The sequence below is a fragment of the Hydra vulgaris genome, chromosome 09 (genome assembly GCF_038396675.1).
Source record: "Hydra vulgaris chromosome 09, alternate assembly HydraT2T_AEP".
Lineage (NCBI taxonomy): Eukaryota > Metazoa > Cnidaria > Hydrozoa > Anthoathecata > Hydridae > Hydra > Hydra vulgaris.
In genome coordinates, this window is record NC_088928.1 from 6727206 (window position 1) to 6749705 (window position 22500).

At 28.5% G+C, this 22500-nt stretch overlaps 2 protein-coding genes across 2 annotated transcripts; both read left to right on the plus strand.

Moving 5' to 3' along the window:
• Positions 1 to 6730: 6730 nt before the first annotated feature.
• On the plus strand, positions 6731 to 7186 carry LOC136085227 (deoxyuridine 5'-triphosphate nucleotidohydrolase-like). The gene has a single exon (XM_065806515.1). The coding sequence runs from the start codon at positions 6731 to 6733 to the stop codon at positions 7184 to 7186; it is 456 nt and encodes a 151-aa protein (XP_065662587.1).
• Positions 7187 to 9412: 2226 nt separating this feature from the next.
• On the plus strand, positions 9413 to 11280 carry LOC136085228 (ATP-dependent DNA helicase PIF1-like). The gene is made up of 4 exons (XM_065806516.1): positions 9413 to 9595; positions 9804 to 9939; positions 10028 to 10289; positions 10410 to 11280. The coding sequence occupies exons 1-4, from the start codon at positions 9413 to 9415 to the stop codon at positions 11278 to 11280; spliced, it is 1452 nt and encodes a 483-aa protein (XP_065662588.1).
• The last annotated feature ends 11220 nt before the right edge of the window (positions 11281 to 22500 follow it).

Here is a 22500-nt window from a genome sequence, read left to right on the forward strand (position 1 = left end):
AATGTCAAGAACAAGGTCAATAGCATCTAGGCGAGAAATTGATTTTAGAGTATTTCCTGCCAGTCCTCCACCAGTGAATTTATTAAATTTAGGAATGGGAATGAAAGATCTACAAGTAATTGTAGATCAATTGGATTGTAAAAAAAATCTTTATTATAAGCGAAAAACAAAGGCAACGTATAAAAGAAATAGACAAAACATCAAAAATGGACGTGCAGGACAGCCGATATATAAATGGGTCTTGACAAAAAAACATTAGATAAATGTTTACATAAATTTTATATTAACAAAAAATTTTATCAACAAAACCAAATAATCCTCCATGAAGAACTTGAAGTAAGATAAAAAAAAAAGTATTGAATATGTAAAAAAGACTTTATTTGAAATAGAAAAATAAAAAAGCCATTATATAAATACAAAAGAAAATTAAAGATTAAATTTAGTCGGAAAACGTGTTTTTTTAAAAAAAAAAGAAAAAATCGCGACAATATCATGGAAGGAGGAGATTTAAAAAACGAGGAAGAGTAAACACTCAAAAACACTATAAAAAACGCGGACAAGGCATTTTAGGAAGCGCACTTGGTAATATACCATTGCTTGGACTACTGTTTAACACTATATTTAAAAAAAAATGTATAAACGCTGTCATCGAATTGGCACTATTCATCATCAGAAACAAAAATGTTCAACTTGTTTTTTAAACGCATTTTTTACTATTGTGCAAAATGACGTAAAAACATTTTCTTTGTTGGTAAAAGACATGAAACGCGATGTTAAAGGATACATCAGAAATATCTGAATGGATGTTTCGAATCGCGGAGAATATATTGTTTTATTTTCATATTTAAACGGTCATTTGGTCGAGATGATATGTGGTAATATAAATGAAGGTGATTCGAGTTTAACTTCTTTTTTAGGCGGATTCGAACTTGAATATGTTGTAGCATTAAATATGTACATTGTAAAATATAATGATAGAGTTTTATATGAAGGAAAGAAATTGCCTTTATTATAAGAAAACAAAATTGCATTTTTTTAAAATTAAACTGTTTGAATTTTAATTTTTTTTTTAATAAATAACGCGACTTTTAAAATTTTTTAATAAATAACGCAACTTTTAAAAAAAATAACAAGTTTTAATCATGAATTTCAAAACATGTTTTGCTGAGTTTTACAAAAATTTTTTCTCGCCTTCGCCTGTTTCGGATTTACAACCGTTAGATTCTTCATATAGCACGTTAAAATCTTTAAATAAAAATATTAAATTGTTTTTCGGAGTAGACGCAAGCAATCAAATGAAAATAATACGTTCATCTGATATGGCTTTTATTACATTTATAATTCGGCAAAAAGAAAATAAATTTGAAATGCTATATAATGACTTTATTGAAGTGATAAAAGATACATTTCAAATATGGCTACTCGAAAGCGAATGAGAAAAAAAAGCGCTAAAAATAAAGGACATTTTTTGAGACGAAAAATAAAGAAAACTCGGGGACACGGATTAGCCGATTACATAACTCCGAAAAACGTGTCAAATGCTTTGCAAATCGGTTCTCTTTTGTATAGTTTAAAAAAAGCGTGGAAAGGAAAAAAACCAAACACGGTAAATTTAACAAAAGCTGTTGAACCTTATATGCAAGATTACTCTTTTGAAGTACGGTAAAGAAAAAAATTACAATTTGTATTTTATTTTTTATTTAAATAAAATGTATATACAAAAATAAATGTTTTTTTATTTTTTGAAAACTTTGGTTTCTGTTGCGTTTAATAAAGACTTTTTTTTTGCCGTTGCAATAAACACAAGTTATGTTAATCTTTGGTAACTTAAATATCTTTTTCTCGTATGTGACATATAATATATCGTCCTTGATAACGCCAAGACATTTGTTAAATTCTTCCAAAACTGCTTTTCGATTTTCTTTTGCCAAAATACAATATAATTGACCGTAACCACCACACGTATTGCACAATTGTTCTTCGATAGTGTCGCGTAAAGGACATATAGCTTGTCTTTGCATTTTTTTTATAACAAGTTGAGATCAAAAAGGCTTTTTAAATGTTCTTTTGTGATGACGTCATCCCATGGTCTGTCTAAAAATCTGTCTATTGTTTGTAATCGAGAAAAATTATTCAAGTATATTTGTTTTTTTTCTTCGTTTTGCATTAAATAAATATTTTCTTCATTCATTATAGAAGGTATAGCTAATAAATCCTGCATTGAGATTTTGTTCCATTGTGTTTTATTATTTGTTCTAAGCAAATCGTGACTATTTAAAATATTGCGTACAGTATTATCAGACAATATTTGTGCTTCATATATATCACGATTAATTGTTTTCCAGTCTCGTTCCAGTTTTTCTTGCTTTTTGAAATATAAAGGTAACAAGACGTCTTTTTCAAACAGTTGTTTCGCTGTTGTATCAAGATAAGGAAAGAATTCTTTTTTTACAAATTTAAAGAATGGAGCCATCTTTAGCAGAATTTGTTCAGAATTATGAAGCTCAAAAATTTCAAAAAAATGACGGTTTAACAAAGTGTCAAGTAAAGGTATGTAAATAGATGAACCATGTCTGTAATCAGGTATGTTAAATAAAATTGTTAAAAAATATGCCGCGAAAGCACCACACAAACTACTGTTATTCCATTGATAGCAATTTTTGTTGTAAGATAACATGACATTTTGTTTTCCAGTTTCTGCGCTAAATTTCAAGATGAAATGTGTAAACCAATAAAATTCTTTATTATGAAGTGTCCGCTCGTACGGAAAATGTTTTGTGTTTTTTATATAAGAATTAATTTCAATTTCGTTATAATTTATATTTAAGGTATTAATTTTTAAATTTGTTTGAACTTCGTCTACAGATTCAAACAAAAGTCTGTTATATCTTAGATGAAAAGGAATTTGACGAAGAACGCTTTCTGGACCTAAACTGTCAAAGCAAAAAAAATGACCGTCATCCAATTTTATCAGCGCTCGCCAGTGTTGACCATCTTCTTTACCTGTTTCATTGTTATAAATAATAAAAGAACCGTTTTTGTTCATGCGTTTAATAATGTCGATATGGGTTGTGGATCGACTTTATTCGTCAATGCCATACACACCTTTAAAATAATTCTTATACACGGGTTGAGAAAAATACGAAATTAAAGACTCATTTAAGCACATTATTCTTCAATACTAAAAAAACTTGAAATAACTATTGTTACAACAGCATGTAAAATATTAACCAATAAAGTTTTTTTATCCGTCGGTTCTTCTTTTATTATTCCGTCAATGCTTCTTTTAACAGTTTGTTTTCGCAAAATTGCCTCGAGTTTTTTAATTAGAGTTGAAGTAGCTGGCAGCACTTTTGTACTAAACGTATCTATAAAACCGTCTGTTTGATCACTTTCTGCTTCAAACTGGCTTTTGTTAGGTTGTGATTCCATGACCAAAACTACAAGTTTTGAATGATAATATTTTGCTATACAATCTTTTTGATCCTTATAGTCTTTTTTTATTTTTTCAAAATGATTCTGATGGTCAAAGCAAAGCTGAGGCTCGTTTAAAAGGTGTTTAAAATTGCTATTATTGAAACATTTTTCAATTGAGCTAGAATCAAGATTTGCTCGTTTGGAGTTTAATATTTTTTGAAGCAATTCGTTAGAGTATTCATCTTTTGTATGTTCATCATCTGATATAGGAGAATGTGGAGAGGAGTTGCCAGACTTATTAAACTGGCTGTATCTTTTACTCACTTCGTCTAAAGCGCATACAACGCAGTTATTGTGAATTCTTTTAATTATACTGTCTACTCTTTCCATTTGTTTAAATTAAAATTTAAACACATTTTACATTTTTATACTTGTAAAAATAATTTTCAAAGAAACAGAGGTTATTTATGATTTACAACTCCTTTTTTTTTTAGATATGATTTATGGATGTCGAATATATTGAAAATACAGAACGACATATATGGGGGAAAAGATGTCTAAGAGAGTTGTGTTTGCGAATGTTTAATGGAAACAAAATTTATCACGTTCAAATTTGGCCATGTGTACCTTTTAATAAATTGAGTTTCAAGGAACAAAGTACTTTTAACTTTTGCAATCGTAATATTCACGGATTAACTTATCAACCTAATAATTCCTTTTCTGGCGAACATATCTTTCGTTGTAATACTGACGAATATTTGACTCTTATTTTTAAAAATTATGCAAACAATTTAATATTGTTTAAAGAAGGAGACATTAAAAAAAGTATTCTAAAATCTTTAAATCTCAATTTATATGTCTTTGACTTGAATTATTTAAAATTTCCAAAAGTGCAAAATATGTGTTATTGGTATGGAGAACAAAAATGTGAATATCATTATACTCATTTGACATTTCAAATTTGTCGTTTACATCACTGTCCAAAATATGAAACCAAAATGTTGTTATTATACATGCAAGATTTACTTTATTTTAATATAGATGAAAATTCATCAAACAATTTTCGAGTTTTTTAAACTTTTTAAAGGATAACAACTGTAAAAATAAGAATACGTGTACATGTTTTGAAAATGTATTTTTTTTAAATGAAAATTTTTCCAAAAATAATATTATTAAAAAATAACAAATGTTTCTTTTTATGAGTGAAAGACAATTTTCAACTCTTCCTTGTTTGCAATATTTTTTTCTTTATGCTTCAAGTAATCGTAAAGTTTGTCGTCTTTCTTGTAAAGAATAGCAGATATTGTAAAATTTCTTTTGAAAAAATAAAACCAGTTTGCTTGCGGAAACAATTCAATTGGCGAATTGTGGTAAAAATTACATTGATTAATAGCTTTGTAAATTAAAACTTTATCTTGCACTATTTTGTATTTTTCAGTTTTTGAAAAATAATCATAAATGCGAATAGGCGTGTATATAGTATAATAACCATTGTGAAAGAGTTTGTCATTAAAACTAAAACGGGTATAATTGGCTTGAAGAGTAAACTTTGAAGGTATGTACTTTTTTCGCAATTCTTCATAATCGCGGTAATGGTTATTCAAATAATCGCCATGATTATTAATCAAATAAGGAAACAAAAAGTAATATTTGAGAGAAAGTTTTAATTTATTTTTCCACGTGTTAAACGAAGTATTTAAAATTTGCAATAAATTTATCCAGCTTATCTTTGTACAATTTATATATCGGGTGTGTTGATTCCTTTTTGATAATTTCTAAAAAAGTTTCATTTATTAGAGCGCAAACTTGATACATTTCCCGAGTCCAATTAAGCGTTTGTTATTCAAATGACATGCATTCTCTAAACGATTTTGCAAACAAGTCCATATTGTTATTATAATCTTTCATTATAAAAACATGATAAAGAACCGAATATTGTTCCTCGGGTAAATTTAATTGAAGATTCCATTTTGTTAAATATTCTTTTATAATATTAAGCCAATCTTCGTACGTGTGATCCAAATGATGAAATTCTTGAAGTATAGGATGTAGTTCATTATTTGGATAAAACAGTTGTAACGCTTTCTCTACAGATTGATTGACTTGCTTGCTCGTCATTCTTTTAAAACTGACTGTATTTTAACATTTTCAAAGTATTTGAAATTGAAATTACCTTTTAAGGGAATAAAAAAGCAATGTTTCTGGTAATAAACTGGTTTTATTAAAGTTTTTATTAACAATACATTTAAATATCTCACAAAAAATTAAATAATATTTAAAATTAAGCTTCTTCTTCAGTTTCTTTTTCAATTTTTTATTGCCAGTTTCTTGAATGGCATTTTCTTTCGCAGCTCTTTTTAAATTTTGATTAAAACTTCGATAACCTTTTTCTTTCAAAATGACGTTCATCATGGGAGGTTCAATTGCGGCCAATCTTTCGTATTCTGAATAATGAAACATTTCATCGTTTTTTGCAAGTCGAATTGCATAATTGGCAAATTTAACTTCTTTAGAAATTTTCGTAACGTTGAACGCGTACAAATAAGCTTTATTTTGAATAATTTCCAAATCGCTCATTAAATTTTCCAAAAATTTCTTTGTCACTTTACATTGCGTATGTATAAACGCTTGATAGTTGTTTTCGCCGCCTTTTTTATTTAAAAAACTTTTGTCGTCTTTACTCGTTTTTATTTCTGCTCTATACAGAAAATGAATTTTTTTTCTGTTTTTGCATTGTTGCCTGTATTTTTCAGGAAGCAATATCCATTCTTCGTCGTCATGGTTAGAATAAACCACTTCGTTTTTTGTAAAATCGAATTGAGCGACAGGTTTTACCGGGCATTTTGAATATTACCCAGCAATGACATCTTTCTCTCGTTGAATGTCACAAAGCCACAATGTATTTGCAGCCAAATCGCCAAATTTCAAATAACTTTTGTCGTTGCAATATGTAATTTCAAAATCAACGCTAGCCATTTTTTTTTTGTTGAATGAAAAAATATTTTAAACAACTTCCTTTTATACGTTTTTTTTCATTATTATTTTTTTTTTTTAAACAAATAAAATTTAAGATTAAAAAACAAGAATGAAACAAGTTTTTTTTGAACAATAAGCAACGTACGATTGCTGAACTTTGAACTCGATGACGTTTTTTTGTGTACTTTTCGCTTTAAAAAAGAGTATAAAAGGAACTGTTTAGTTAAATAAAAAAACAGAGTGCAAGTGAGCTTGAAATGTATGTATGCGCTAAAAGTTTAAATGTTTTTTTTATATGAAATTCTTTAGATACATCATTTTTTTAATGTTTTTTTAAATGTCAGTTTTGATTGAAGATTTGGAAAATCATTCTTTTTATGCTACTTCGGGTAGCGCCGTTCTTGATTTGAGAAGTAAGCAAGAAGTTATTCTTGAACCCTTTGAAAAAAAACTTGTTTCGACTGGAGTTTCTATATTTAAAATGGATAACCATATTCAAGGTTTTATAACTGCAAAATCAGGTCTTGCTTTAAAATATGGATTAGTGGTATTCAACTCGCCTGCCGTCATTGATTCTGATTATACTCGAGAGATAAAAGTCATGCTTTTTAATAACAGTAAAGAACCTTATAAAATCGAAAAAAAAAGTTTTATTGGTCAAATCACATTTGTACCATTTGTTCGAGCTCAAAAGGTTGAAGTCGAATTTGAAGGTTGTCAATCTTTGTTTCATGTAGTATCAGCCGTTATTGAAAATAAAAGAGTTGGAGGATTTGGATCGACTGGACAATAAATATCATATAAAATTTTTTTCGTTTTTTAGAACAAAAAATTTTCAAGCATTGCTTATTTTTTTTATTCATTAACTTTTTTCTTTTGAAATTGACAGTTGTTTTTAATTTTTAAATAAAAAATTTTTTTAATAAAAGTTAGCAGGTATAAAAAAAAGTAACTGAATGTCAAACACGATATTATTTTGGTATTTTTGTTGGGAAGATGATGAAGGAATTTTGGATATTATAAATACTTCTCAAAATATTAACGTCATGCATAAAGATTATATATTTTTTTAAATTTGCGTTATCGAAGAATAAAGTCAAAGTTTTAAAGGCGTTATTTGATTACTTTAACCGTCAGTTTTCAATATTTAACAAGAGTCGAGAAGAAAATAAAACAAAACTTTGTGACAATTTAAAGGAATTGACTTGTAATATGCAAATTTCTGACGAAATAAACGAATGTTTGTTACAATTTTATAAAGAATAAATTTTCTTTTAGGATATAAAAAAAATGAAATGCAACAGTAGAAACAACTCTGGCAATAAATGCAGTTTTAATAAAAACGTGGAATGGGCAAAGCATAAATGTAAATGTTTGTATATATGGAACCGCGTTTTCGATGAAAATCCAAAACATTATGAACATTTCAAAACAATTAGAAAAATTTTAAAATATGAAAAAGACGATTGGGAAACAAAATGGAGCTCTGGTACAATAACAAAAATTTTAATAAGGTTGAAACACGATATTGGGAGCATTAATAAAAATTTATTAAGTTTATTGTACATGGATTGCATTTTCAAAATAATTAAAAAATGTCACAAAGCAATTTTGGAACTGGAAATTTTAATAAATGAAGAAAATAAATTTATTAAAGAAAGGGATGTTGCCATTTCAAAATATTTAGATCTATGTTTTCAATACGACTTTAAAGGACAAATCTTTCAAGATTTTAATTATGTAACACGCAAAGAAAAACTTTTAGTTCATAAAAAAAGTCATAGAATCTGTATTTGGATCAATTATAAAACCTTTTTTCTAATTTTTTTTAGAATGTCACAATATAATTTAGTATACAAATCTAAATCTTGGAGAAATCTTGCTTGGTTAAACTTTGAACTGTATGAATCGTTTGTCAGTTTGTTCGAGTGTAAAGACAATGGTGAAGAAGAAAGCGATAATAGAGAATTATATGTCCGTGTAAAAGGCCATATTCAATCTGAAGTGCAAAAGCACTTTGACGACGACGGAATATCTTTAATAAATATTATTTTAACAAGTCTAAATGATGTTATTGTGGAATATAATCAAAGTATTAAATTAAATCAAGATTTACTCCAAAACTATTCTTTGTATGCTTACGAAAAAATGTTTGCTTTTTTAAAAGAAAATAATATTCCAGAAGAGAAAATTCACGAGTTTAAAAACTCGTATCAAGAATATCGCAAAATGATTGAAAAAAATAGTAAACTCGAGTTTGAAAAATTTGTTAGAAATGATTTGTATTTAATGTATTGTAAAATTATGAACGATATTATTAATCTTTAATATATGTATCTATAAAAAAAAATTTTTTTTAGTCAAGTAAAAATCAAAGTTATCAATTGTTCTCTTAACACAAAAGAAAGAATATGTTTTGAAAACGAAAAAGGATTTCAAGATTGTGAAAAATTATTAGAAAACGGCTATACTAATAATAATTTTCCATCAAAGTGCAATTTTAATAATACACCTGTCGGTCGCTAATTTATAAAAGATATTGATAAGACATGATTGGTTTGTTTGTTTATGTCTTTGACAGTGTCGAAAAATGGTCGTTATAAAACAGTTGGACAGTTTTGTTGAAATGATTTGGAAATTTAATAAAGTTTGTTCTTTAAAATTTATTCAACAGGCGGCTTTGAAATGTTTACAAGAAAATTATAGCACGGACATTTATCAAGTTTCTTTTTCATATTTTGACGACTGGGTTAAATTATTTACGCTCGAAATAAAATGTTTAAATTTGACAAATGTTGAAATTTTAATATTATTACAATACTTTAAAAACCGTTGTCCGTTTTATTATTGTCAAAGTTTTGATGCTTTTTATTTTTATTATAACAATAATAAAAATAAAGAAAAATGGTTGACTGAAATAAATGAAATAATAAAAGATGTTAAAAATATCGAACGGTATGACGATTAACTTTTTTGATTATTTTATTTAGTTATAAAAATAATGTGTCTTCTGCATATCATGTCGGAAAAAAAATTGAACGACTTTTTGCGACTCGAATACGAACAAAATTGCTTTTGTCCAGCTACATTAAACGAAATTCGAGTTTCCATGCTGTTGTGTAAAGACAATGAAGACACGTGGCAAAGTTTTTTCATACACGTTGTTGATTTTAATGAATATCCGCAAAATTTAAGAAGGATTGTTTTTCAAACGATAAAAGAAAATTTTGGCAATTATTTTAATGAAAACTTTGACACTTTTTATACGTTTTATAATTCGGAAATGTTTGAAAAATGTAATTTTTTAACCAAGATGAACGATAATATTGCCAATTGGAACGAACAATTAAGTTCCTTTGTATATTGTTATTTAGCTTATAATTATTTAAATAGTTTTTAATTTTTTTTAGATGATTAACAAACAAATAATTATTGAAAATGTAAACAATTGTCAAACAAAGGAAGAATTTGAAACTTATACAAAAAGTCTAAATCCAGAAGAAATAATATTTTTGACAGCTTATTTGTCTTCTATAAATAATAAAAGTTTTTATAGCAACGATAAAATCATGTACTTTTTATGGTTTGTAAAATTTTTATTTTTGTTTACATTTTCAGAATAAATTATTTTTAGTCAACCAAAAAAAAATGAAACTATCAAGTGAACAAAAATTAGCTTTTAAATGGCTAGATGACGGAGAAAATTTTTTCATAACAGGCGGAGCCGGCTGTGGAAAAAGTTATTTAATAGATGCGATTGCCAAAAGTGAACAAATTTATAAACAAATGACTGTCACGGCAAGCACAGGCATAGCCGCCTATTTATTAAACGGGAGTACCGTTCATTCTTTTGCTGGAATTGAAACTGGCACCAAAAGCGATGACTATTATATTCGGTACATGCATCCAGAAGTACACAAAAGATGGTTACAAACAGATGTCCTTATTATTGACGAAATATCAATGATAAACGCTGAAACTTTTGATTTATTGCACTGATTAGGTTGTAAAATTAGAAAATGTGAAGACGAATTATTTGGAGGGATCCAAGTCATTGTGTGCGGTGATTTTTATCAATTAAAACCCATTGTCGAAAATTATGCTTTTCAGTCTTCCATTTGGAAACAGTATATTGTAAAAGTGCTCAATTTAACAACGTGTTTTAGACAGAAAGATGACTTGCAATTTTTCAATGCGCTCAACGAGTTACGTTTAGGTCAAGTGTCTGCCGACTCGATAAAATATATGACAAAAAGGCATTTTATTGACGAGAATTCAATCAACGACGAATATACGCGTTTGTTTTTTAGAAATTTATCTGTTCAATTTTATAATCATAAGAAAATGAAAGATATTAAACATAAAGAATTTACTTTTTATTCCAAAGATGTCATAAGAGATCCAAAAGTGTTGGCGTTATTTCGAATTCCTCAAGTTCTCACAGTTAAAGTCAATGTGATTGTTATGCTGATTAAAAATATAAATGTCGAAGAAGGTTTGTGTAATGGTGCATTTGGAAAAGTCATTCAAATTGAAAATGACGGAGTTTGGATATTGATGAACAATCGTGAAAATAAAATTGAAGTGGTGAATAAAGATATTTTAGACAATGCCCATTCGACCATCGCTTCTCGTGTTGGAATTCCGCTGAAATTAGCCTTTTCTTTAACCGTACACAAAGCGCAAGGAAGCACCATGAAAAAAATAGTTTTGGATTTTAATGAAAACGCATTTAACCCTACTCTTTATTACGTTTCGTTGTCGAGAGTTTGCAATATAAACGATGTTTATATTTTGCATAATAATAAAGAACAACTTGAAAAAATTTTTAAAAGTATAAAGATTAATCAACTTGTTAACGGTCATTATCAACAATTTGTAAAATAATTTTTTTTTAGATATAAACAATGAATTTCAAAGAAACTAAAAATGAAGAAACCTTAAAAAATGGAAACATTTATAGCGAATACTTTTATTACATCATGGACAACTATAAAAACGAAGATGTCATTGAAGAAAAAGAATTGAATTATCAACTTCAATCACCTGATGACATTGTTTTCCATATCAACGAAAAAACACAACACGGTTTTGAAATTGAACTTGACAAATGCAAATCTTTTTTAGAAGTATTTCAAAATTTTCTTATCGCTTTTAATATTGTGACATTATGTGCCAAAACTATCGATAATGGTTGGTGCAAGTTAATAAAAAGGTGTTACAATTCTCCTGTCTATTTCATTAAGCCGTTAACAGGACTTGTAAATTTACAGTATATTAAAGATAACAATATCCGTTCTGTATTTAATATTTTAGAGAATGACAGTCAATGGCGCATCATCAGATTATGCAATTTTAAAATCAAAAGTCTAAGTCGATTGATCGAAACTTCAATGTCAAACTTTAGGAATTTTCATTTATCTGGAAAAAGAAAACTAAATGAAGAAGACAATGATGAAAAGAAGTTTGCAAATATCGAAAAAAAAAAATTGCACATGTATGCCATAAATATTTTTAAAAAAATAAAGACAAAATTGCAAAAATACAGCCTGAACGTTATAAAAAAAATTAAGACAAAATTGCAAAAAAACAGCTTGAATATTATGAAAAAAATAAAGACAAAATTGCAAAAGCTAGACTTGAATATTATGAAAAAAATAAAAACAAAATTTCAGAAAAACGACTTGAATATTATGAAAAAATAAAAGTCCATATTTCAGAAAAATATCATGAAAAAAATAAAGACAAAACATTGGACGAATGGGAAGGAGAATGGAATCGTACACATGACGGCAATATTCGTCGTTCGACAACATGGAAAGTTTTAAATTATAATCAGGAAAAAAAAATGTTTTTAGATTACAGCGGTTTATTTGATTCAGGTCTTCGTTTTTATGCAGCTTTAATGATTGGTTTGTTAATTCGAAAATGGAAAACCAATACCTTTAAAAAATGGAATTTTAAATTATTTGAAAACAACTTGTCGGATTTTAGTTCTGAAGACGAAATATATCGAATTTTATTTGAAAACACCGAAGATGATCACTTGTATACGGCCTTACAATCTTTAAAAAATAAATGTTACAATATGACATATGAACATCTTTTAGAATTTTGCGAAATATTTTACGAACCTCCTTTTGACAAATTAATTTTTAAAATTTTTAGTTTGAGAAAACAAACAAAAAGAGTTCGGCTTTTACATCCTCGATTAAAATCGCAATACAAAAAAAAATTGGAGTTATTACTTGAAATTATTTACGAAAGTGCGAATATAACAAGAGAAGACCAAAATCCCTATAAAGACTTTCTTTTAGAAATAGAACATCAAAAAGCAAACGAAAGAAAAAATGCTGACAACACCATTAAAATTTGCATAGTTCAAAAACAAGATAACTTTCACGCACTAAGTATGCTTAACAAAAATTATACCGTTTTCCATGAAGAAGGAATTTATCAATGCGAGAAGTGCGGACAAAAATTTACAGCAAAAAATTCGCATAAAAAAATTTGCAAAGGTTTTTACGTTCATGACAAGTTTATTTATAATGACAAAAGGACTTATTACGAGCCACAAGATTAATTTATTAGAGAAAGTCGAAACTGTTTTCCGTTTTTCATTACTTATGATTGTAAAACGGCTATTTTACAAAGTAATAACATTGCTTCAGATACAATAACGCCGTTATCAGAATTAAGTTATTATTGCCACAGCATTGTTATTCAGTGTGTAAATGAAAGTTTAGCAAGGAATGTTTTGGCTTGGATATTTTTGGAAATATTATCACACAGTGGGTGTTTTATTACGAAAACACAGTAGACAGTCTTCAAAAAAATCCATTAAACGAATTGCCACTTTGTTTTAAAAATGCCATCTCGATTTTACAAAAGACTCATAGAGACAATTTGTGGGAAAAATTAAATAACACAAGAGATACTTGTGAAAATATAGAACAGTTAAAATTAGAGTTGCGAGTCTTTGATATTATTATTTTAACAGATACTTTGGTGAGATTTTCATATCAAATTTTGAAACCTCGCTTTGAATTTTTAAATATTTCAAAGGAAGATAGAAATTTAATATGGGAAAAAGAAAATCAGTTGTGCAGTATCTGTCGACTCCCGATAGATAAAATATCATATATAGATATATATAACAAACCGCTGACTCTTCAAGAATTTGAAATGCAAAACCATAACAATATTAAAATATATTCTGACCGCCGTATTCGAGTTGTCAATTTTATATTTAAAAAAATATCCAAGTTAGAATTGTTTATGACTCCTAAAAAAGTTCAAAATTACTTGATATCGAACAAAGCTGAAAAAATTAAAACTGATCTCTATCAAATATCTTTATGTTTTTATATATGTTGCAAATGGTGGACTTGTTTTCGTTCTTACGGAGTAAAAAACGGATTATTAAGTCAGACGGTCCGAATAACAGCTTATGATATTATATCTCATCTTAAACTTTTATGTACGCTCATAATGGATGAAGAAAAAATAAAAATATGGTTTGAAGGTGACAAAGTTGATATTATTCATAATCAACCTTATTTTTTAAACAATCTCTTTCAAAAATGTGTGTCTGAATTTTCTGTCTCATCGATATATTTACAGAATAACTTATTTACAGAATCGAAATATTTACAGAATATTGATCCTGTCGCATTTTTATATTTTATTTCAAAACTAAATTTTTCATATTCACAATTGTGGTTTCAATGCATGGTCGATATTGAAAACAAGTATGAAACCTAAATTGTATTTGACAACTTAGTTCGAATAAAAGAGTCGCGAGAAAAACTATTTGCTCGTTGTAATTTGTTACTTTCTACTTTTGAAGACTATGCCGTTATTGGTCATGATCATTTTACTGGTGAAACGTACGGACTCGCGCATGATTTTTGTGACAAAAACTTGGGCAGAACTGATAATTATTTAGCTTGTCCCATTTTTGCCCATAACGCTTCCTTTGATAACCGGATAATGATTATGGAAGGGTTAACCATTGCGCTGATTCTGAAACAGAATCTTTTGACGCATTATTAAAATATAGCAACATGGAAAACGTATTTGTTATTGCAAAAAACACAAGCAAACTGAATATAATTTGTATAGGAAAACATATAAAATTTGTCGATACGTTAAGATTGCTCAAGTGTTCGTTAGATTAAGCCAGTAGTATGATTTCAAAAAAAGCTCAGCGTGAAATTATTAATACAATGACACGTTATTTAGAACCGTTTTATCCACAAATTCAAAATTTAATTTCCGATGATGAATTTACAAATTGCTTTATAAAAAAAACTCTGTTTCCCTATTCACAAATTAATGACGAACTGTTAAACATTGAATACAAAAGTGTGCCTCCAATAGAACTTTTCGCCCAAAACGATCTAATGAAATCTAAATATTTGGAAGAGGAAATAAAAAAAATTAAAGATTCATACACGACAGTTTCAAAATTATGGAGTTTTTTAGAAATAAAAAATTTAAAATCGTTATTGCAAATATATACAGTTTTGGATACTGTCGCGCTTGCTTCTGTTATGATTAATTTTAATGAAAGAACTTTTAAAAATACCAATTTTCGTATATTGCCTCATCTAAGCATGTTTAGTTTTACAAGTAAATTAAACTCTACAAAAAGTTTAATTCAAATACAATACCCTTCAACGGCTCAACATCAACAAATGATTGAAAATAGTGTTCGAGGAGGAATGTCTAACAACGGAGCACAACGATACGCTTTAGACACTGATTATTTTGATTCGAAAATAAAAGAATGGAATTTAAATAATAACATAAGAGGTTGTTTATTATTTATGGACGAAAACGGACAATATGGAGGAGCTCAATTAAAATCTTTACCTTTTCAGATGAAGTATTCGCTCGATTATGAGTGTCGTACACTAGGCAATGTGGTTAAAAAATATTATCGTAAAAACCCGAACGATTTTTCTATTGGCGCGTTGGTACATTGCAAAATTGCGATGGACCCTGCATATCAAAAAAAAGTAGGAGGTTTTTCTCCCATGGTTGAAAAAAATTGTATTCCGTTGGAAAATTATTCTCCGACAAAAATAATGGAAAAACGTTTCTTGAAAGCAAACAGCCGTTACGGCATCGTAAAAGACAAAACTCTTAAATTATTAATAAAATTAGGTCCGCACGAAACATGCGAATTTTTAGACACCTTAATATGGTTAACAAAATCTTGCGGTTGCAAAATTTTAGAAATTTATAAAGTTTTACCTCTAAGGAGATATCCTCTTGCTCGAGATATCGTAAGGCAAAATATAGTACAAAGAAAAAAAGCTGTTAAAAATAATGATCAAGTCAAAGACGCCATTTCAAAATTAATGACAAATGGCCACTATGGTACTTTGTCAAAACAAATAATAACTAAATTAAATGTCGATTTTTTAGATCACGAAGAAAAAGTTTTACAAGATTTAATAAATAATATACATGAAATCAGAAAAGTTTTACTAGTTAAAGGATTTTCAGATCAAGCCATTAAAAGTTTGCTGCCTCTTCATATTCAAAATTTATTATATAATGAAGAAAATTTTAACAATATAGAATCAAATCGTTATAAATTGGATATTTAAAAAAAAAATTTAATTGACCAATACGAAACTGAAGATTTTACTTATGACAATTATTTTAGAGATTTGTTAATCATTTCAAGCACAAATTACAACACAAAAAGCATCTTGATGTTAAATAACAACGGAGAAATGGGAGATTTATTCGATCTGTTAAAATCTGACGATGATTCGATAAATTCATCTCTAATTATAAAATCGTCAGATAAATGCAACAAAAAACAAATCATTAAGAATTGTCGCTTCACAAATTTTATCTTTTGCCAAACTCAATGTCGGTCGTTTTTGCTCGGATCTTGGAGAAGCTTTGCGGAAACGCGGAGCAGAAAAACATTTAGTTATAACAGATACAGACTCTGGATGCTTTTTTATTACTCAAAAAAAAGACGAAGAAGAAAAAACTTCTTTTCGACACAAAGTCGAAGAATGGTTAAACAACTCGAAAATGGGACAAAAATGGATGGACCCCTATTATTCGATAGAATATGCAAAAGAAAGCGATGATTTTCAAAACGAAATTCCGCCACCGCAGTTTATAGTTCAAACATTTGCTTTGGGCCAAAATGCTACAGTGTTCATTCTGTTAACGAAAATATGGAAAATAAGCATAAAACCGTGCAAAAGGAGTGCCAAATTATAAATTAGTGCCATCTAATTATATATACGCGTCCAATACATATCGAGTAGAAAAATATTTTAGAAATTTACCAGATCAACTTGATAACGAAATTCAACCTATTCAACAAAATAGAATGTCTGTCAATTTTAAAAACATTAGTATAAATCAGCACACCATTGGTTTCCTAATAAATTTACTCAAAAAAACTACGTTTTTGATGATGGTATACTTACCGAAATTCGAGACTGTCATTATCTCTATCCAATTGTTGATGCAAATCTCAAAGTTTTACCCGACATTGAAAAATTTTGGAGTGATGAACATATTCAACATTTGCTAAACATTGAAAAAATATAATTAAACAAACCGAGCGTTATAGTACAATGACAACATTTAATAAAAACATTTTAATTCCAATATTATATAATTTAAAATCGAACATTTAAAATTTTGTTGTTATTATTAAAAATGGAGTGCGCTCTCTGTGAAATTACTGAAAAATTGGCAAACATTTCAAATCTGCAAATTAATAGAGATCTCGCAAAAGGAGAAACAAATTATAAAATTTTAAAACAAATATTAGAAAATGTATTGGAAGACTCAAAATTATTGACTTTTGTTACTTTTTGGAAAAGTATTCACGAGAAAATTGCAAATAAAAATAGATTATGTGAAAAACATGCACAAATGTGTGTGTCGTCATCAAAAACCGTTGTTTTAATTTCAAACTATAGTGAAAAAAGAATAAAATTTGAACGGCAAATACATCCTTTAAAAAGAGAATTGTCACATCTCAATAATGCTCTCGATAATAGTTTACTTGCACTACATCTTGTCAACGATGGTATTGTAAGTCAAGAAAGCGACATCTTTGACAGCAAAAACAACGTTATTCGTATAATTGCGAGCACTGTCGAACAAATAAGAATCGGATTGGAAATAATGGTGAATGCCAGTTTTAGAAAAAAAGACGTTAACGACGATATTAAATTGGAGAACAAAAAAAACTTTTATTTGGAAATTATTCTTAGTGTTTACAGTATTCTTTTGAGTTTTGTTAAAAAACAAAATTGTTAAAAATAAATATTGTTTGAATATAAATACTTGATTTTTTTTTCAACTTTTTTTTCTTTTAGAAAAAATAAATAATATTATGAACTCGACAACATTTTACTGCTTAAGAGTACGAGCAAAAATGCAACGAATGTTAACTGACATTTCACGAGGTATAGCGAGCGAAAGGAAAAGATGTGCCAGATACTTAAATGTAAGCGAACACGAAATTGAAATGATTGACAATGATCATAAGCGAGTAACAGACAAAGCTTACGACATGCTCCAAAGATATATGTGAAAACACAGCAATATAGATATGATCATGTCAGCTTTGGTTGTCATGGGAAGAAACGATTTAAAAAATTCAATTTTAACTCAATACTGTTAACTTTTTTTGTACTATATTATAAATTGACTTGAAATAAAAATGATTCAAAAAAAAAATCTTTTTGTTTAACAAAAAAATGGACAAGGAGACAGAAACTAAAATATCAGACACTCTAAATCAAGGTTCGAAATCGTTAACAGAAATTTTGAAAGAAAAAGGTTTTGACAGTTTTCAAATTAGAGGAAAATCCAAAGAGCCAAATTGTCCAAATGAAGCTCCAAAGTTTAACATTTTTAAACCATGCAAAGATGTTTATCCTGAAAATACAATTATAACTGGACCGAATAATAGCGGAAAATCGACCATGGCTCGCAATTTAATTCACTTAGGAAAATATCCTGAGCAGAAATGGTATTTCTAATTCAAATAAGAGAACCGAGCGAAGCACAGCACAAAATATGGCAAAACATTACAAATTCCCCAAAAATAATTTACAAGCCTATGATATTTTAACAGTCGACGGTCCTGAAAAATTGGACGAAATTGTTCAACGCGTTAACGGTTTTTCCAAAGACAAACTTGGAATTCAAAATAGTGACTACCGTTTATTAAAAACCATATTATTTTTTAGTGACATTAGCACTATTTGTTTAAAGAGTCAACAATATGTAAGCGCGTGCACGAGCGGATCACATCACGGTGTTGGAACGATAACAATTTTTCATTCGGTTCCTTTTAAACAAAGTTCGTCTTGGAATAATTTATTATCGCATTATAAATGCATCATCACCTTTGATAATAACAACGAAATTGAAAAAACATTTAAAAACGATTTCCATCGTGTGGAAAAATGAGTCACGCAATAAGTGATTTATTAAAAAAAGAAACATCCAAACCTCTCGGTCATTTGGCTTTATTTTAAAAAAATTGCTCTTTTGCAAGATTGAGAACTAATATTACTAACAGTAAAGAACAAAAAGTATTTATTCCGGTCGATATTCAGGGTCAATTAGATTTTGACTATAACGGAATGAGTGTCAACAAAAAAATTATAAGTTTTCAATCGTTTACGTATGCAAAAACCCCAAATTATAAAAATTATTATTATTTAAAATCTTATCAAAATACTTTTCAAGGTGGAGAAAACAAAGAAGAAATTGAAAAACCTCGCGAAGAAGTGCAAAAACCAGACGAAGAAGTCAAAAAAAATATAAATATCGAACAACGGATAAAAAGAAGGAAATGGAGTGAAAGCGAGAAAGCAGCGTATATTTTAAAAGAAATTAAAAGAAGAAAACGTTATGGAATTTACGACTCTTCGGACGAATCTTCAGAACGAGATTCTTCTGAATCAGAATGAAATTCAGACAATTGAATGGGACAGCGATAAATTTTTCAAACTATTACAAAGCGATTACGAACAATGTAACGTCATAAAAAAGAAAGAAACAACAAAACGACAAGACATGCAAAAAAAATTAGCTGTACGCGGTAAAAATTTTATTCAAAAAATGACAAGTCGAAATGATAGTGATGAAAACGAAATGAAAATATGGATAAAAGAAACTTTAACTCGATTTAACGCCGTTAAAATGCTCAAGTGTGAGTTATTATCTGACAATGAAAGATTACAAATCAAAAACGCTTTTCAAGATAACGTCTGTCTTGAAATTAAACAATTTGTGAAAGAGTCGTTATATCCGTACCTAAAATTTAACGAAAACGGGATATTGGTTGTGAAAAAAGAAAAAATGAAGGAAAGAAATCAAGCGATATCTGATTTAGTTTCTGATAATTATAACGTATTAAAAGATTATTTCAACTCTACTCGTTTCAAACGTTTTCACGAAATAATTAGTTATTACTCTAATAAATTAATATCATTTGATACCATACAACCTACAAAACTGTTATCGATTTGTTAAGACAACAATTTGATTCGGATTACAATAAAGAACTTCATTATACTAAAGATAATTTATATTTTTTTCATTATGAGTAGATATAAACATTAGAAGAACATCAAGAAAATAACACATCGGAAAACGCAACAAGTGAACCGCAAGGCGAAAATGATACAAATATTTCTTCGACATTGAATTTTTACGATTTGTCTCAATCTTATAACTATGCCGACAATATAGATTTAAATAATAGGCTCCATGGCGAAATTCAATTTCAGCAAAACATGAATAAAATTTTACCTGTGGAAAATTTACTTAATGGCGACGTAGCGAGCGGAATACTTGCAGATCAAGAAAAATGGAAACTCTATATAAACGTTAGACAAGATCCTTATGCTTTTAGTCAAACTTTATCCCAAAATAGACAAAACTAATTTATTTCGCAAGTCGATCAAAAAAATATTAGCGAGACTTTGCGGTTGATGAGAAATTCGCAAAAATTTTCCAATTTTTCCGATAACAACAACCCGATCGAGTCACAACAAAAACACTCTTTGGTTCAAAACAGTTTAAACCAACTTCCTCACTCTGCTCTCACCAAAAATATTGAACAAACTCGCTCAAAAATTTACGTCTTGACACCGTTGGATAAATTTTTATTTGCAAACGAAATACCGAAATAGTCTGAAGTTGTTACATTATTAGCAAACAATCAAGATTTGAAACAGCAAGGACTCCGAAAGTATAATATCATTGATCACTTGATAGATATGTGTCAAAATCAAATAAATTATCAACACGGATCTCATCAAATAACTTTAAAAGTGTGCAAACCTAGAACAGAAAGAGCTACTTTAAATAATTTAAAAATTTACATTGTATATTTATCGAAAGTTGTAGACGTAGACGAATCGTTGGCAAACATTATACAAAATATAACAAATACCACTTTTGAAAAATAAACGATCCTAAACAATATTCGTTTTATTCAAACGAATTTTTAAACTTGTTAACATCTCCAAACACTATTGGAAAATTGAGATTTGTTGCCGACTATTATCATATTAAACATCTTACCTTTGCTATACTGTGGAATTTTATTCAAAAATACAACTTGCCATTTCGCAACGAAAAAAAATTAACTTTGGAAGTTTCATACAAAGCTTCATTGAAAGTGAACCTTATACTGTACTAACGTCGGCTTTTTTAGAATCTGATTCAATTAACACTCAAAGTTATTCAGCCGAAAAAGCATTTAATATATTGTCAAAATCAAAATCTTTGGTCAACTCGTGGCTTGTGAAATACGCTGAAATGTTTAGAGGCGACGAATATGATATTTTAAAAGAATATATTCGTAAAAATCATTATTTGTTACGAAATCGAAATATATTGCTTTGATATATCACTTTACGATGATAGTGTTGAAATATTTATATTCATGTTAAAACAAGACACGGCGTTGCCAAAAAATTTAAACTTGTACATTTATCCCAAGTCTGTTCTTCCGCAAACGTTTCTATCAGATTCGCTTTTATTTTCAGAATTAAAAAAAGAAGAACCCTTTGAAGAACTGGCAGTTCAATTGGCTTACACACCAAAATCAACTTCTAGCGAAAAACACAAAGCAACACAAATTAAAAAAGTTAAATCGGAACCAAAATACAAGTTGAGAGATAAAAAACTGAAAAAATGAACGAAAATTTGCGAGACAAAATTGACCATTTAGTAACAAAACAAGTTACAAACTTGTCAAGTCGTTTATTTGGATTAACAAATACAAGTCAAGTTAAAAAGATTTTTACACAATTCGACTCTATAAAATAACGGCACAGATTTGAAATTATATGAAGAACTGAATCAATTACTCACCAATTCTATTTTTGCAAAATGGGAAGGCATGATTACCGCATGGTCCCATCGAACATTATTATTTAAAAAAACAGCAAAGCGTTTTTAAAAATACAAGCTCCAAGAAAACCATATGTTTATGAAACTCACCGTTATTCGTACGAAAATGCGCACGAATATTTTCAAGCTGATTTGGCCGACATGAACAGTTTTAATTTAAATTTTAGTCCCTATCGACCTGAATTTTGTTTGGTTGTTGTAGACGGAGTATCTCGAAAAGTTTATTTAAGAGCGACCAAAAATAAAAGCGCTGAAAAAGTGTTGAACAGTTTTAAAGTTATATTTAAAGATATTGACAGAGCCGACAATAAAAATTTTATATATTTGCAAACTGACCAAGGAACAGAGTTTTTTAACAACAAAATGAATGATTGGTGCGAAAAAGAAAATATACATCATTTCCATTCTAAAAATTATGGCAAAGCTTATTTGGCCGAAGCAGCTATCGGAAGATTAAAATTGCTGTATCAAAAATTGGCAAAATTAGGCCAACTAAAAAAACACAATTGGAGTAAATTTCTTGAACAAATGGAACAAAAATTAAACAGACAAGAAAAAGTAACCACAGACATTAGCCCTGAGGAATTGGATGTTAATGACGCAAACGGTAAAGCGTTACGCATGATAGATCAATACGCTTTTGACAAAAGACGACAATACGCATTTAAATCG

Excerpts from the sequence above, each read along its gene's own strand:
- LOC136085227 (XM_065806515.1), top strand. The coding sequence starts at position 6,731 with ATGTCAGTTTTGATTGAAGATTTGGAAAATCATTCTTTTTATGCTACT.
- LOC136085228 (XM_065806516.1), top strand. The coding sequence starts at position 9,413 with ATGTCGGAAAAAAAATTGAACGACTTTTTGCGACTCGAATACGAACAA. Across the intron at positions 9,596-9,803 it reads CGCAAAATTTAAGAAGGATT|ATGATTAACAAACAAATAAT; the intron begins GTTTTTCAAACG and ends AATTTTTTTTAG. Across the intron at positions 10,290-10,409 it reads AGCGATGACTATTATATTCG|AAAATGTGAAGACGAATTAT; the intron begins GTACATGCATCC and ends TTGTAAAATTAG.